This window comes from Lotus japonicus, chromosome 5 (assembly GCF_012489685.1).
Source record: "Lotus japonicus ecotype B-129 chromosome 5, LjGifu_v1.2".
Lineage (NCBI taxonomy): Eukaryota > Viridiplantae > Streptophyta > Magnoliopsida > Fabales > Fabaceae > Lotus > Lotus japonicus.
Genome location: NC_080045.1, coordinates 66,580,327 through 66,598,465, shown reverse-complemented (window position 1 = coordinate 66,598,465; position 18,139 = coordinate 66,580,327). Strand labels below are relative to the sequence as shown.

The 18,139-nt window shown below is 35.1% G+C and overlaps 2 protein-coding genes across 3 annotated transcripts; both read right to left on the bottom strand.

Moving 5' to 3' along the window:
* Positions 1-967: 967 nt before the first annotated feature.
* On the bottom strand, positions 968-5,670 carry LOC130720647 (protein ALTERED PHOSPHATE STARVATION RESPONSE 1-like). Of its 2 annotated transcripts, none has more exons than XM_057571319.1 (5): positions 5,305-5,670; positions 4,177-5,164; positions 2,830-3,053; positions 2,201-2,424; positions 968-2,115 (listed from the first exon to the last, which is right to left on the bottom strand). In XM_057571319.1, exons 1-5 carry the CDS (start codon positions 5,332-5,334, stop codon positions 1,272-1,274), a joined length of 2,310 nt encoding a protein of 769 aa, XP_057427302.1. In that variant the 5' UTR covers positions 5,335-5,670; the 3' UTR covers positions 968-1,271. The 2 variants fall into 2 exon arrangements, with proteins under 2 accessions (XP_057427302.1, XP_057427303.1); XM_057571320.1 differs by having other exon boundaries at positions 970-2,115; positions 4,177-5,226.
* A 3,663-nt stretch (positions 5,671-9,333) lies between these two features.
* On the bottom strand, positions 9,334-13,706 carry LOC130717348 (probable protein phosphatase 2C 60). The gene is made up of 6 exons (XM_057567550.1): positions 13,420-13,706; positions 13,274-13,324; positions 12,303-12,748; positions 11,590-11,957; positions 10,881-11,117; positions 9,334-9,696 (listed from the first exon to the last, which is right to left on the bottom strand). Exons 3-6 carry the CDS (start codon positions 12,622-12,624, stop codon positions 9,445-9,447), a joined length of 1,179 nt encoding a protein of 392 aa, XP_057423533.1. The 5' UTR covers positions 12,625-12,748; positions 13,274-13,324; positions 13,420-13,706; the 3' UTR covers positions 9,334-9,444.
* Between the last annotated feature and the right edge of the window lie 4,433 nt (positions 13,707-18,139).

The window sequence follows — 18,139 nt, the reverse complement described above, 5'->3', positions numbered from 1 at the left end:
ATATTGCATTCTCAATACAACTTGTTTTCTTTAATGGACCAAATTGGGGAAACTTGGGAGTTGGTTTCACATTTAAATAGAATTGATTTTGGTAAAATTTATTATCTTAAAAATGAGTTGACAGTGAAGTGACTTGTGTTTGGGTACATTTATGAGGAAAGTGATTTCACTAGGGTAATAATCAATTGACGAGACAATGGAGAACCAACTCTAACGTTTACAAGTGTGCATCCAAATGCCTTAAGCTTATAGGAGTAGCTTATCCTAGAATCAAGCCTGGTTTGGAAGAATTTAGTTCTGCTTATCTTACAGCATACTTGCTTATGCAAGTGTTTGTGAGAGCTTATGCAAATAGCTTATAGTCTACCTATAAATTGTTTAAATTAGCTTATGAATAAGACCTTATACTTATCCGTAACTCATTTTCAGCTTATTTTAATCAATTTCTCAAATGAGCTTATTAGTAAACGCTTATTGCCATAAGCGCTTAATTAAGTTGTTTATTCAAACACACCCTCACTTCTTCAACGTGGAAATTTACCAAGCTTCCAAACTAACATTTTATAGGTGTTTTTAACCCTTCACATTATTTCTTGATTTTTTTAATGGGTCAAGACTTTATTTCTTATTTTGTTTCCAAATTAATACACACTGCCCTTAGGGCAAATATCATTTTCGAATTTCAGTGTATCATTGTGCTATGGGGCTATGGGCCCTCTCTCACAAGATTGGAATGCTGTAGATCTGCTTGCATGTTTGATGGGCATCATCAAACTTTACTTTAGTCCTACTGCATTTTGGTGTTTTGTACCAAAGCTTTGTCATGGTGTGTGTATTTGTCTTGTTTTTTCGGTGGGTCATGAACACTTTCTTTATGTACTTTTACTTCTCTCACGTAAGGATTGCATCTTAGCCTTTTCAGCATGCCCCACAGCTTGTGTTTGGAGGAGGAATTTTAGAATCAGAATTTTCAAAGAAAGACCAACATATATGTCGTGGTAAGAAGTTCTAATGTAGTGAAAGTGTAACTTTTCTCATACTTACTAAATTTATATAACTAACTTAAACTGTGTAATAGATTATAAAAAGGAAAACCTACAACACAGTGGAGTCTCTGCAATAACACAAATACTAACAACACTCCATCAACTAATACCTTAAAATGGTGTCTCAGCGAGCTGCTTCAACACACTATCACACAATAACATAGTTACATAAATGATAAAACTACCCCAATCCACTAATATTTCTCTCCCCTCACTAATACAATACTACAGTCCATTTTGGCTGTTATTTTCAGCATTGCAACCACCCTCTATATACTCAACCTTCTCACTACTTTCACTATAAGAAACAAGATCATTGTACATTTTTTGGGATGCTTTGGAAAACTCTGTTAATGATTCAAAGACTAGAGAAAACCCAGATTGCAATCCAGCTAATGTGACCCTCTGAGTTTCCTGCATGCAACTGTAGTACTTCTCCTTCTCTACCTCAACTTTCCTTTGTAGTGTCTCCAAGTAATCATTCTTCTCCACCATGCATTCATCTTGATGATCTGTTCCTTCTTCTGATTTGTGCTCTGTGATTTGCAACTCAAGCATCTTAGTCTTCATTTTATGCCACCCTGAAGATCTTCTGTCCAAATCTTTTGTTAAGCTGTCTACTCTCCTTTTCTGCTGCTGCTCTTTACTTTGCTGGCGCATAAGAGCTCTAACATCCTTCACAACACTTTTCAATGCAAGTGATACCATTTTATCAGGTAACTTCTGCAGGGAAGCTAACCAACCGTTGCATATCACGAGTAGTGGTGGCCCATTGGCTTGTTGAAATGGCAAAGCAACATTTTTGCTTCTTGAGTAGAATTCAACTTCAGGGATTATGAACTTGCTTAGCCATCCATGAAGAGCTTCAACATATGCTTTTTGAGCAGCAATGTACTCTCTGAAGCACACGCGCCAATGGTGAAGCTCAGCTTCAAGCTGAAGAGTTGCCAATCCGCGAGATTGGTTGCAGAACTTACCTTGTACAGAGCATTGGAAATATTTGACTTGAGAAAGAATCTTCTTCTGGGTTTCATGGGACTCCAACATGATATTCCATGATTGAGTCAGGCTGCAGGAGGAAAATGGAAAATAATAAATCAATGAAACTCCAAAAATGTTTACTCTGCTGAGTTTTCAGTGCTGCATTATCTCACCCTTTTAATAGTTCAACAATTTGAGGCTGTAATTCTTCATCTCTCATTTTCTGAATTCTATTTGAGATGGACTCTGCACGTCGAATGGCAACTAAGATCCCAGCATATAGATCTTTCATTTCAGCTCTAGTTTTGTCTGTGCTTAATTCATCATCTCCTCTAACATTCTTGTTTCTCAACTGCGTGCATTTTTTCTCATAATTTTTCCTCGTGCTATCTCCAGCCTGAGGAAGGAAAATTTTCCACTGTTGAAGACAAGATGTGACATTAAAGAAAACACATGCTTGAAAAAAGATAAAATCTAACTAGAAAAAGAGTTTTACAAATTTATCATGGATCAGTGACTAGGGAGGATAGCAAAACTATGTACTAGCCTACTGAATATTACAAATTTTCATTTTACAGAATTAGAATTCTAAGCTATATTATTCCATGTTCAAATAATTGTGGATATGTTAACATATCATCACAAGTCTGAGTTTGCCAACAACTAAAAGGAAGTATACTAAATACTGCAGATCATAAAAATATAGCATTCATGGCTCAGGGGTCAGGGCAATTTTGATGTATTCCAGAATACTTGTAGAGGCAGTATCATCATAAAAAAGAGGAATAAAAATTTAACCTACCTTAACCTCCTCAAACAGTTTCTTTTCCCATGCATACAACCTTCCTAAGGTAAGTAAATGACTTCCCGAATCCATTCCTCCATGATCATCAAATAAGTCATTTTTATATTCCACCCAAGTTGATGAGGAATTTCCTGTATTTGGAACTATGAGACTCTTGCATGATGATGACCTGGATGACATGGACTTCCATGTTATTGCATGAATGAGCTTTGTCGAACTTTCTGCATTGGATCAGATGGTTCAAATTCTCTCAAGGGTTAAACTTGGAAAAGAAACATAGAATCAGCTTTTGGACTCGTGCAGATAATGAAGTACATAAGGAACATATATATTATAAAGTGCTTTAGTGTATTGAGAATATGATTAGAGGAACATGGAATACATATCATAGCATGTTTGGATCAGTTTATCTGTCATCAGAATCAATTTCAAAAGCTACTCACAGAAACTTCTCCCTATGATTGATTATGGCTTCAGAATCAATTGTAGAAGGGTTACCAAACATGCACTCAGAATATCACAACTTGAGACCCTAAATATCATTTTGGTAATGTTAATCATTCCAATACATGCAAAATTAAAACATCCACAGGACCACACATTAGCACTCCTTTTGAGGGTAAAGATGAAAATTGCAATTAGTTTACAAAGATCTACCTTACCCACTCAATAGAGTTAACTTATTTAGTGTTATGTGGGCTGTGTAAGGAATGTGCCTATAACTAAAATATACCTTTACATGTGTAACAGTTTATTTGAGTACCTATAGAAAACCTTACCTAACCTTAGTTTCTAAATAATCTAATTTTAGAACTTCGTGCCTATGATCACATGGATCAACACCTATGCAGGAGTATGGGAAAATTCAAATTAAGTATCCACAAAGATGAATTGAGGTGTCCAAGATTGAAATACCTGAAAATACTCAAAGACAACAGGACACAGTCCATAGTGGAAATGAAAGACAAGTTAACCAAAACGTGATAACCAATACCTAGCACATGCTGAAGTTGAGGCTAATGTGAGGTAGAAGTAGAACCAACACTACAAAGAACAGCTTTTCATGAATCAATTACTTATCCCCATTTTAATTACAGATTAAGTGCATGTTCAAAAATTCTTCTACAATTGATTCTAAAGTTAGAATCAACTCTAGAAAGAAGCTACTTGAAGCTAACTCAAGTAGCTTCTAGGTTTCAGAATTGATTCCGATGAAAAAGAAGTTGATCCAAACACGACACTACATTAGTTATTATTCATGAAACTCAACTACAACTTGAGTTTGATATTCTTGAAATCATCTCATCAAGATTATTAAAGGAAGACAATGAAGAAAGGACCCACCTTTTATCTCCTCCAAACTAGAATGAAGAGGAATCCTATTAGCCTCCAGCATCCTGGTTAAAGCATTACCAGATTCATAAGCACTGACAAAATGTTCCCCAATATGTTCCAAAGCTTCAAGCAACTCTCTCCCCTCCGCTGGTGTATCAAGAACTGCAAGCCCATTCTGCTCCCCAATGTTTTCAGTAGCAACATCCACCACCTTCACTGTTTCAACACCAGCCTTAACTTGCTCTGCATCTTTATTATTTTCTTCTACACCCTTCATCACCTTGTTCTCAAGCTCTTCCCTTTCCACTGCCTCCTCTAGCTCTGGAATCCCTTCCTCCTCTCTCACCACTCTCAGATCATCATCTGAGTTCCTGTGGTAGCCATTCATAACCTCTGTCCTCACACTGTCAAATCTGTCAAAAGGGTAGAAGAAATCCCACCCAAAATCTCTCTGTGGGGATGGCATTGAAGGTGGCATGTGCATAGGATGAGGCATATGCATGTAGTAGTACCCATCTTGCTCTTCTCTCCTACATTCCTCTTCTCCACCCTCCCCTTTTCCTCCACTCTCTTCCTCAGAGGACTCTGAGGTTGTTGAAGAGATGCATGACTCACAAGCATTAATGGCTTCATGCTTGGTTTCTGAGGGTGTCTGCTGAAGGAACATGGGGTTGTTTATCACAGCATTTTCAGTTGGATGCAGAGGAGAGGTAGAAGGACAAGAAGGAGGGAAAGTTATGAGGAAAGTTGAAGAGGGTGAAGAATGTCTTGCAACAAAGAGCTTAATGGCTGCAGCTACTGCATTCAGAGAGTGGAAATACTTACAATGAGCCTCTGCAAGTTCATACCTCTTCTCCACAGCAAGCTTCAGCTGGCGCTTTCTCTCTCTACACATAGCTACAACTTCCTCTTCTTCCTCTAGTTTGGAGGCAACACATCCCATTTTTGTGTGGATAATCCTTATCTCAAATGCAGAGTTGGGGTTTAGCTTTTTTTCCTTCAGAAGAAGATGGAGTGAGAAAGGTTCTTACTTGGTGAAATGTGCCTTTGTTGTTTTCTCTGACAAAAAGGAGGGTGAGAAGGAACTTTCAAATGGGTTTCAAAAGAAACAAGTTTTGAAAAAGATAGCTTTATTACCAAGTTGGATTTTGTTGTGAGTGAAACCATTCCTCTTTTTTGAGACAAGAATGCAGATGTTGATGGAGTTTTGCAGCAACTCAGGACCTGTTTCCATCTTTCTCTGAGGCTCAGCTCAGCAAGTTCAACACTGGTTGCTAGTGACAAATAAACCAGACAGGAAGAGGGTGGTGAGAAAATATACTAATAATAGATGGAGTTAGAATTTGTGCCTTAATGGAAATGTTATCCTTAAAAACTGAACTATTAGTAGAAAATATCTATATAAAATTTAACTTTAGAACTTGACTGCACAATAGCAGAGGAGAGAGAGGGAGAGAGAGGCATGCCAGCATAGGTGAGTAAAGAAGGTTGGGGCTCGAGAAAGAAAGAGAAGGACAGGGTTCTAGTGTTTGGTAAGCTGCATTTGATGACTTGAGTACGGTCATGGTGAACCATTCCTGTTAGCATTTCTCTTCAGAGTAATGATATATACACACCTCATCTTTGAAACACTTCATTTTCACCTCTTTTTATTTCTATCTCTCTCATCTTATCATCTATCACATCTAATACTTTCCCTCTCTTACTTTATCTTTTCTTCCTATCTCTCTCTTCATTCCACCTCTCTCCACCTCAAAGAGAGGTGTGAAGATAGCATTATTGTTTCTCTTCATCATGACTTATACCAGTCCCAACAATACACTCACCCCTTTTAGAACAGAGAAAAAACATCTCTACCGCATTAGATATGGCACTAGTGACATGCTAAAAAGATTAATATACACATACGAATAATGTTTCATCCACACTTTTCTTTTGAGGTAGAGAGGTGAAATGGTGAGAGAGATAGAAAGAAAAGAAAAAGTAAGAGAGAGAAAATATGAGATGTGATAGATGATAAGATGAGAGAGATAAAAATAAAAAGAGGTGGAAATGAAGTGTTTAAAAAATGAGGTGTGTATATATCATTACTCATACACATACTATTAGGTAGGAGCATCGGAATTTTTTGAATAATATTACTGACAAACTTAGATTTTATAAAATGCAAAGATATTCAAACCTTTAATCTATGAGGAGATTAGAGTTAAACATGTAACGTGTAACGCCAAACAAGTTGCATACACATTTTTTTAGTACATTTTGTGTAATGAGTTTATTTTGTAGAAAGTCAATACATTGATTTTTTTAAAATGTGGATTTGTTAAAAGATAAATCAATCACATAAAGTACATGTTCAGATATACATAAAAAAGAATGATAAAACAAAAATATAATAAATAAAGCAAAAAGTAAGGAAATTTATTTATGTCCATTATAATTTTAGTTCTTATTGTGATATTTTATTATATATTCAAATATGCACAATGTGTTAAAAAAATTATTACTAGTATTTCTGATTTTAACACAGTCTATGTTTAGAGTTTAAACATGAGTTAAGCGTGTGGACAAATTTTTATTTAGTTTATGAGAAAAGGTTTATCATTTTTTTAATTTAGAAGTGCATTCTAGCATTTTTTTTTTGAAAGGGCATTCTATCATCCTTATTATATATAGAAATTGATTTCCAAAAATTTAAGGTTATGTTTGTTTTTTCCGTTAGGGAAGGAATAAAAGAACTTTTATGCACATTATGAGACATAAAAAGCAAACGGATATGAAATGTTGGATTGGGTAAAAGTTAATTTACATTCACTCAATATTTATATAAACACACACTTAAACACATTTTTTTCGTAATATTCTTTATGATTCATAACCAATTTTGTTAAAGAATGTGTTTGAAAGTGTCCAGAATGTGTTTGAAAGTGTCCTTGCCAATAATTTTTCTTTTCCAAATATACCAAACATTTGTTAAAAGGGCTAGTTAGAGCCTAGAGAATTAAAAACAATATTACAAGAAACAAAAAGAAAAAGGTTTGTGTAGAGAATTTAAAGGAGAAGACAAGAAAGACACACATGCAGGCAAGGCAAGGGTGGTGACTTGTGAGTAAAAAGAGGAGTCAAACACAGAACAGAGAGAGAGACCATTCAACTCCACTAGAGGATGGTTTTGTCAGTAAACGGTGTCCCTAGGTTATTTAAATCTAAACACTTGTCTCTGTCTAGTAATCCTCCTATATAATGACAGAATAATTGTGTTTATGGTATCAACTAAACTAAATTTGGATTCAGTGAAGGCTTAGCAGAACAGGTAAATGTATGTCAGAACTGTCATTGTTAAAAGACGAATGTAACCCTTGAATTGAATTAGATGGTAGATACTCTGCCCCATTATACCATTGCCACTAGATTTTGTCAGTGTTTTTGAGTTCTTTCAGGTGGTGCTCCACAGAATTTTCCCGGTCATGACAAAACTAATTAATATTTCTTTGTAGTGGCCAACTCGTCCGGCTTAATGGCAATGTGCTCGTGAGTGAAAAAAATAGTACTCCCTCCGTTCCTATATATAAGTCACAAATAACTAATTCTCTTAGATTAAGAAAAGTAGTTACTAGTAATAAATTTGTAAAAAAAATGATTTACTTTCCTAGATTACCCTTATTTACTTTCCTATGATTTTCTCTCTCCAAGTTAATACTTTTAAAATTTATCATCTCTTTCATATTAAATATGAGGGTGAACTTGGAAAAAATTATTTAATGCTTCCTAGATATTAGAAAGTGACTTATATTTTGTAACAAATTTTTTTCAAAAAATGTGACTTATAATAGGGAACGGAGGGAGTAATACAAAACATTTTTTTTACGGTTTGACGGGTTAGCCCACGAGTTGACTTTCCTATCATTTCCCTTTCACTTCATTTTCCATTTTTCTTTAGGGATGATGGTTGGATATAGTCATATAGAGCTATTGAGTATTTGCAAAAATCACCTATGAGGCTATGATGAATGAATAGAGTAATTATTCGCAAAACGGGAGATGTATATGGGGAAATATTAAATGGATGTCTATCCATTGATTCATGTAAACTATTTGTGGGGATTAATAGTGTGTTTATAAAAAAAATGAACGCAAAATTCAAAGCACGATAAGATAGAAGCTTCAGCCTTCAATTCTATAAGCTTTAATGCACCAGTTTCATGTTTTACATACGCAAATTCAATTCATAATGTACTACAAGACATTAGACATGTCGTACGTGCTACGTGGTATCTAAGAAGCAATGTATACTTACCTAGTAAAAATGTGTCGTTCTTGGCTAACTTTAATTAATTGAGCTGGGAAACACATGACAAAAGTGTACAAATTCAAACATTATCTGATATTTTGTTCTTTTTTTCTTTTCCCTTTATGGAGTTTCTCATTGACTTCTCTCAAGGTTCAACATACATAGCCGTGAATTATCTTCCCTTGAACACAACAACAAAAAGTTACAACTACTATATTTCTTTTCTTGATAAAACAAACACAAGCTTTCGGACAAACTAAAGAGAACAATTCCCCATAATAAGGACTAGCCTTTGTTCAAGGATCAAAACTAATCAACTTTAGGCACATACCTTATCACTTGCATCGAGAAAGGTTCCTACTTCCTAATAGCCAAAACCTACTTTACAGTTTTCGAGGGTTAGCTCAAGTGATAAGAGCTAGGGACATGATAAGGGTTGGGTTGGATGAATGGTGAAAGGTCCAGGGGTCAAACCTTGAGGATGACTAATTTACTAACATTACTAACAACTAACATTTACCTATAAAAAATATAAAAAACTTTAGGGTCCTTAAATTCTACTTTGTTCAGTGCTACAGTAGTAAGTATTACACCATCTAAAGTGTTATCACCTATCCTTTTATGGTCAACTATTCTCTTTTAAATATTTTAAAAAATATATATAAATTGAAAATAAATGTCTATAGCTGAGGGATGGAGCGTTGAGTCTTTAGTCGTAGGTAGTACTAGTAGTACATAAGATTTGCTAGATAAAACCGAGGTAACTCTTAAAAATAATGGTGTCATCAGAACAACCCTTTCTGCTCTTTTGGTTTGAGGGAATGAGACTAAACAAGAGTATTAGTATGTTATCTAGTGAGTTACTACAGTTCACATTCAAAAGAATTGAAGTGCTGTTTCTCTCATTGCTATTTGAAGATAAACTGATATTCACACATGAAAATGACACAAAAAAAGGAAAAAAAGTTAAGATACAACTTAGATGATCAGGTACCACCAATAGGTGCAAGTGTGTTATGAGGCAGGCTAATACCACCACCTCTAATAGAAACACTAGGGAACTTCACAGTGCTTGCCCTACTCATGAGATTTGAATCAAGATACACAACAATCACAGTGATATCATCATGGAAATGACGACGAACTCCCCTGTCAATTCTCCTTAAATCGGAATATCTCATTTCTCTCTTCTTTGCTGCCTCTTGAAGTGCAGTTTTCACCAGCCTCCTTGCACTTCCCTGAAAGAAGGATAGATAATAAAACATGAATACACTTTGGACTAATTTTCTGCCAGCATTTCATAAGTACCTCACATATTGTATATGTTCAAGCAGTAAAGCAATTTAAGGACATTATGCATAATTTTTTACTAAATCACCCTTCCTTTATCAAAGATTATCCAACAGATTTGCTACAGCTTAAGCCCAATTTCCAAAATCACGTTTGATGAAAACCAGAGTTATCCAAGTTAAGAATACAATTTTTTGTTTCAAGAGTTATCCAAGGCAGAGGAAGGCTTTATGAACATAATGAATTTCTGTGTGCAAAATTATCAGACAACTTTTTTGTTAGGGTTTCAAAGAATAAGATTATGCAACAACTGAATGATATAAATCATAAGATTACATTTTTTAAATGGAAAAACAATCTGTGCTCAACTGTATAATTTTTTTTTTTTGTTTTCTTGTCCAGAATTACTTTCGAAGTTTTACTAACTTCTCTATGTCACCAACTCAAATATTTCTACTGAATCCACTACTTCTGATAAATTCAAGTTGCAATTGACCCCATGGAAAAAAAACACCTAGTTTGCTAAAATGTCTGTTAGCATAAATGTAACACGCTCAAACGATGCATGTGTAAACCATTAAGCTTATGAACAACTAAAACTAAAAGACCACTAACTTTCAATTCTTATGACTTGAAGAACCCGTGTAGTCGAGTGGATACAAACCAAAGAGCACTTATTGGAGCTTATCTAGTGTTTTTTCTAGTAGATAAGCTCCAATAGGTCCGTATCCAAACAGGCTCAGAGACTGGCAGCTTCTCATGGTGAAGATGCATGTTCCCTCACCTCACTGAATATTACATATATTCAATCTCATCTCTATGGATATATGGGCTGCAATGTATGTTACTAGCGCATACAAAATCCCCGCTACAAATTATGTACACAAGCACCATTCAAGCTTGACAGATACTTGCAAATAAATCAAAACGAAAAGAATAATTCAGAGATCTAAGAAACAATGGCATGGCAGTGTCAGCTACATGCAAAGTTCTCAGGAATAACAGAAACTCAAAAAACCCACAAAAGTTTTCAGACTAAAAGAGCAATTAATGAACTCATTTTAAAACTTACTAGTAATATAGTAATGGTATAACACTATCAGGTAAAGTTGAATTTAAATAGGTATCTTACACTACGGGGACTGTTTTGAACTATATCAACTGCTTCTTGATTGCTAAGGTGCTCCCAGAGCCCATCAGACGCGAATATAATAAATTGGTCATGTGGCTGCAACTGATGCACTGTAATTGATGGTTCTGAGCTCAGAATTGGCCTCTTAAACGGCTCACGAAGACGAAACTTAGCATATAATGGTTCTCTGTTGAACTCAGCCTTTTTCAAATACACATCACCAATAGATCTAGAAATCTGCAACAAAGATTTTCTAAATTTTTGATGTATTTCAATTAAGAGAGAGAGAGAGAGAGGAAGGTCCAAGTCAAGTTTTGTTTGGTGTTACAATAATAAGCATTTGAATTAAGCCAGTTGAGGTATCTAAATCTAATAAAATCAGTGATGAAAAGTACAAGGATTATCAGAAAGCAATAAGAATTAGATATGACAAGCTGAATGTCCAAGTTTTCATGAAAGAAAAGAAAGATACAAAAGCATTAGTAACTTAAAGTTTATCCTGAAAACTTATTACATCCTGAAACTGAATGTTTGCTTCCTGCACAGGATTGTTACAAATTTAAAATGATATAAAGTGTTGAGTGATTTGAGTTTCAGAATGAAGTGACTTTCGTGATGTTATCTACTACGTGTACATGTAGCAGCTAGAAAATAAAAATACTGGCTCAAGCAGCAAGTGAAGTAACATTATGAGCTAAGAGTGACTTACTTGAATAATGCCCTTCACACGCCATACATTATGCTTTAGAACAACGATATTTGAATCGTCAGGGTGCAAAGAATGCAGTTCCTGTCTTACAGACTCTATTGATGCATTGTGCTCTGTCGATAATTGTGTGGCCAAAACCTCACCGGTTGCCTTGACAACTCTTCCCAAAACAGCCCTGGAATCTCCAGCATTTGCTATAAAAAGAGTTCCATTACAAATAACACCAACAAGACAGCATGACCCTACAGCTGCAATTTGTGGTGCCAATGGCCACTGTTTAGCAACCACTGACATAAACCCATCTTCAGTTGCTTGGAATGCCTTGCGAATAACATCCACTGACATTGATTGTTGCTCTGAAGTAAATCCTGAAATTTAAAATAGAGAAAGAATTTGTTTAATTGATATTTGATAATCATGAGGAAAGCAATGAGTCAAAACACAAATAAATACACAACTGATAGACATGCAACTAAACAGGTATTGAAATCCACAATTTTCTGAGACTCAGCTCAGTGTCTATCTGAAACTTTCACTGCAACCTACCAACCACTACTGGCAGAGTGGCACCGAAAGAATAAATCCTGGAACCCAAAAGCTACTCACATAAGTTTCTCCCTAGAATTGATTCGAGCTTATGGAAGAGTTTCCAAACATGCACTATGCCAATACAAAAAAGCTAGAAGAATTCACTCATTATATTGTCAACTTACTCTTGAGATGTTGAAATAGGTGATTATTGATAAACCGCGATGTCTCCGGCCCTCCATGCCCGTCATAGACACCGACAAAAGTTCCACACGGGCCGGACTCATGGGAGCACAAACTGCCTGATTCAATCTGGCTCTGATCCTCCAGCAAGTTATTGGCTTGAACAACAGCCATTGAAAATTCGCCATTCAAGTGCTGCCCCGAGTCCTTGTACCACAATAGTCCATCCTGTTTACCTCCAGCATCTGATCCTGAGCGTGCATATCTTCCATCCAAACCTGGCCGAAAGCACGCCCTCAATAGGTTCATTAACTGTGATAACATCCCTCATTTCAACAAAAAGCCACCAAGGATTTCCACATCTATCAACTACCACAGAAACAACACCCCTCGCAGGATTTTAATTCACTACAGATACAGTTCTGCACTCTTCACCGGTCACCACAAGCTGCAACAATACCAATAAACAAGTACAGATAATAATAATCAGTTCTGGTTAAACCTCAAACACAACCTGAACCTTGTACAAACTAGAAACATATGAAACAAGCTGCTTATCACAGTTTTATAATGAATGAATGGTACCAACTAGAAATCAGCTTCTCCAATAACAGTTTAGAAGAAAAATCAAACTTCTTGGTTTCTTGTTATCATAACAAAGACTATGACCAGGAATAAATATAAATCCTCTTCTCCAATAGCAATTTTGAAGAAAAATCCAACTTTCCAATTTCTACAAGATGACAATTCAACAGTAACAAATTTCAATATTTTTTTCCAAGTTCAAACCCCACTTTTTCTCAGAAAAATACCTTTTAGTCAAGTCATTGGAAATCCCTTGTTCACATTAACATTGAAAATTAATACCCCAAGTTAGACTAATCCTCCTAATAAAATCTAATAATGACAACAATAAGCTAGCTTTCTCATCAAGTACAAAGCATATTGTAAAAGTCATAATAAAGGATCTTACTCAACAATTAGACAACTGATAGGGATGCTCCAGATGAAGAGGATAATGATCCTGAAAGAAAAAGGGTCTAAATTCATTAGATCTATGGATCCATCAAATCAGCAGAAAAAAACACAAGTGGGGTTGTTCTTCTTCTTTCTTCTTACTTTTTTACTTTTTTTGGCTTTGGCTGTTCCTCAACTTGGTTTGGTATGTATGATGCAGAAGATGATGATGAAATTGATGAAGATGAAAAATGAAAAGTTTGGAGCAAATTGAAACCCTTTTGTTGTGAACTCAGCAGCAGACAAACACCATAAAAAGACCAACGATTGAGAGCTTGAAGCCAGCAAAGCACAGGTCCAGCTATGGGCTCCACAACCAGAATGGTAGAAGGTTCAATGGAACTACGTTAGAGAGAGAAAGAGAGTCAATGAATGAATGAAATTGGAAAAAGGAAAAAGCTTTATTATATAGACACACACCCAGATGAAGAAAACTTGGAATTATTGAAAAAAGATTGAAACTTTGAAATGAAAAATGTCATTTTGGACAATGACAAGTTTATGGACATGATGCCGAGAAAAAAGGGGGTTTCACAGTGAACAGGATTCACAATTATGGTGTCTTTCATTTTACCAAATATTATTTTATTTACATTTTTTTTTAGAGAAATACTAAATATTTTTAGAGTTTAATGATCGTGCTCTGTCAGTGTAAAAAAGTTTACACAGACGGTCAATAATTTGATGACACATGTTCAAAAGCATTTATGTTCCTTTTATTTTAATTGAATTAAAAGTTTATTTTCTTATTTCACAACCAATCATTCAATGTCAATGTAATTTTTTTTTACATTTATTATCATTAAATTCATAATTTTAGAACTTAAAATTTCATAATCTTAATCAAGATATAGTAGTGTATCATTAGGAATTTTTAGGTCAAACTATTAAAAAAGAAGGAAGTATAAACAAGGTTGAAGTAATCCACATGCATTAAAAACATGTTTTAACATTGTTTATATTATTATTATCTTTATAACACCAATAATAAAAGAGCAAAATATTTTTCCTCTGTTTTTTTCTACTAAACACTTTTTTTTTATACATCAGAAATTTCTACTAAACACTGGTTTGCAGCGGTGTATAAATAAGACTGAGAATTATATTAGAAAAGTAGAATCAAATTGCTGAAATAGTAAATTGGGCAGATGAATAAATAAGGAAAACTTTTAATATGGAAGAATCAATTAAAATTAGAAGAGTGTGTTTTCTTATGAGCTACACTCTCTGGTTACATATATAAGCAAAAAAGACATTTTAGGTTCATTCATTTAATGAATGTATTTAGATATTATTAATGACTAGAAACATTTATTAAATAAATGAGTCTAAAATATTTTTTTTGCTTATATAGGTGACCGGAGGGTGTATGTCGTATTAATTAGGTATAATGCACTAATTTCCTCATTTACAAAATTGTAATTGTAACTCAATTACTTAATTGCAAGTTTGAATGATTATACTCATTTAAGCGTATCCATAACTGGATTTTTTGGTGAAAAATCCGATTTATTCTATAGAGAAACCATTGAATCAATGACACTCGTTTATAGGATGTCCCTTAATCGGAGTTGAATTCTACAGTGTCCAATTCAACTAAGTCATATCTCTATGGTCAAAGCAACTTTGTGATTAAATTCACAATTTAGAACACCAGATTGGATTTAGCTGGCAGATGGAACTATGGGAACCCCGGTTAAGTGATTACATCATTAAAAAAAATAGATCTCATTAGGGAGGTAAAATGGACTAAATCTGTTAGACCAACTCGCTAGACATCTTTCTTTTCGATAGATTGAGTTGAGGATTCCAACTTAATAATTCACTTTAGTGTGTGATTTCTAATCCCTTTTATAAAAAAAAATCAAAAGTTTCTAATCTGACATTAATCTCTATTTAATAAATGGAGAATTTTGAATAAGAGTAAATATCAGTATTTTGTGGCTCAGAACACTTTAATTATATCAAACCTTTCTTAATTATATGCTAAACACAATAATAAAGTTTGAAATAAATTATTTTATTTGTTGGGCCAACAATCTAAAATGGGTTGTGCTAGGTTTTTCAACTCACGTCTTAATCAATTGTTGTGTCTAAAGATGTGACCAATATAATTTTTATATATATGAAGACATTCGTCACATCTTAAACTTCTTTATAACAATTCGAGAGTCAACACTAAAACCATAATAGATGCATTTATATGAGGATATGATCTTAAGCCACAACAGTTGATTTTGAGATTATGGCATTGACTTGGCCAACTCATTTGAAGACAAATGAAGCAGAAATGGAGTCTTAGAACTCAACACATAGGTACACTACTTGCACAAAATAAGTTACCCAACCAACAACAACTTGAATATCTCATCAATAGATTTGAATCTTTTCAATGCAATTATATCCAAGTGGTAAAAGTACCGCATTGTCTTGTGATTTTTTTGGAGGCAACCATATAAGACAATTTCTAGACTACAAATGACTAATTTTCTGACAAACCTAACTCTAGATGGAGGAACAACAACCAAGACTAGAAGCAATTAAATTTCCAAAATCAAATTTGTTTTTACTACTGTTATATTCATCAACTAACTGATAACTTCATATCAGAATTTTTCTAAGAGAGAATATTAATGTTATCAATATTTTGGGGACCTAAAATAAGGACTCTTCTAGCCTCATGTTTGAGCCAACCGTGTATGCTCAGCGACATTATAATGTACATTAATTTGTTGAACGATTGAGGACTACAATAATAGTGCTATATAAATAATATTTCACACATAAGGGAATAATATTTTATAAAAAGGTTGAAGGCTTGCACAGAAATAAAATCAAAATATTGTAAACAATCAAAATAATACTTGGCCTGCACCTTTTTTTATTTTTAAAACTGATATGAGAGGGAATTGCACGTCCCTTCCAAAAAGTTTCCTTTTTCCCCGTCAATTAATCTTGACAAATAAAATAATTAAACTCTCGGGAATTAAGCAGCAACCTAGTGACAATTTCAAAAGGTTCAAATAAACCTTCCCCAGAAAATGTATGTGCTTCTCAAATATTTTATATTTTCCAATTTTTTTTTCTGGGCAATAGACCAATATATAATACCTCTTAATCAGTATGCGTGAGACTAATCATTCACCTCACAATCAGTGCATTAAGTGGTATAAGATTAGCTAATGAGTTATTTTTTAAAATTTACCAGAGTTGACAATCAAACCTCCAAACCACTTATTTAATGAATAAAATGCTGAACCACCAAAATGACTAGGGATGTCCAAACATTAAGGGTCGGGTTTTTAGGTGCTCATATGAAGAAAAATGAGTTATGAATGAGTTAAATGGTTAAGTTCGGTTTTAAAAGTTCAATCCGTTGGCAACCAATTCGACCGAGAGAGAGCATCATTAACATTGAGCGCTCCCACCTTTATCTCATTCCAAGCCTCAAAGTGAAGCTTAATGAACTCTTCTTCAATGTGAGTTTTAAATCTAGCTCTTTCAGTTTCGCCTCTTATGTTCATCTTCTTTGTGCATTTTCATTCCCTATCGAAGAAGATGACTTCCGCTGTATGAACTTAGCCCTTCCATTGAGTTAGAAGGGCTTCTATCCCGAAAGGTGCCACCTTTTTTCTGCCCTTCGAATTTCAATCAAGCCAAACACAACCTCAATCACGTTAAATGTTTCCTCCGCTCCACTGAGCCTTGAACAACTATCAAGCACCAACCACGAGATAGGGAGGACGCAACGCAACGCCAAACCAATGATCCAAGATGCCTATGTAAGTATGTTCATATCTCTGTGTTTAACATTTTTCTAGATTAAGGGCTCGTACGAATGCAGGCGCCTGGCCTGGACCATACACAACCTGTCTCAAACCCAACCCGCTCAACTCGTAACCCTAGCCAGACGAAAGGCAACCTAGATTTTGCGTGACTCAATTTTCATTGAATTGTATTTTTGTAAGACCTGGATTTTCAGAACAAGTTAAGTTTCCGACTCACACGTAGAATCAGTGTAAGCGTGACAGAAGTTTGACATTTGAGAAAGATTAATGAAGAAGAAAGTTCAGGAATTGCTTGAGGAATGTTGCGTAGTTGTTTTCGGAGTTAGTGCGAGTCGTCTGCACACCTGCCTTATGGCGAGCGTGTCCAGAATAGGCTATTTCGCTCTTAAAGCAACGTTTTGAGTGAGCTTTCGAACTCTCGGAAAATTTAAAGATTCTCTTTGTTTTTCCATCGACCAGCGTTTCATTTCGGAACTCTGGACTGTACGCACGATAGGTTTCACTTTCCGGAAGCTCGACGACTCTAATTTCTTTGCTTCGAAACCCTAGTTTTGAGCGAAGGATGAAGACTTTTTCTATTCGGGACTTCTAACGAAGATTCCGTCCGCGTTGCCAGACTTGTTTCGACATTTCCAATCTTTCTTCTGTTGGAAGTTTTGTCGTCTGAGCATCACAGCAAAAAGTAGTTTTTCGGGACAGACTAACTTACACCGCTTTTGGCGTTTTGGATATCGTTTTTCCCAAATCTTAGATAATTGTTTTGAGTTCTGGAATTCCGACGCCAGAATCTCTCTTAGAATTCCTTGGTGAACGTGCTGCAAAAATCAGAATCGCGAAATTTTCATTTTCCCGCGATTTCGCCTGCCTATAAATAGCTCGAAAAGCAAAAATTCCTTCATTTTCTTCCTATTGTGGCCGAATTTCGTGGAGAGCAAGGGGGGAGGAGATTTTCGCGAAAACTTGACTGATCTTCGTGCAGTTCGTCCCTACTTCTAGGTATCGAGGTAACTAACACGATTCCTACCTCTGATTGT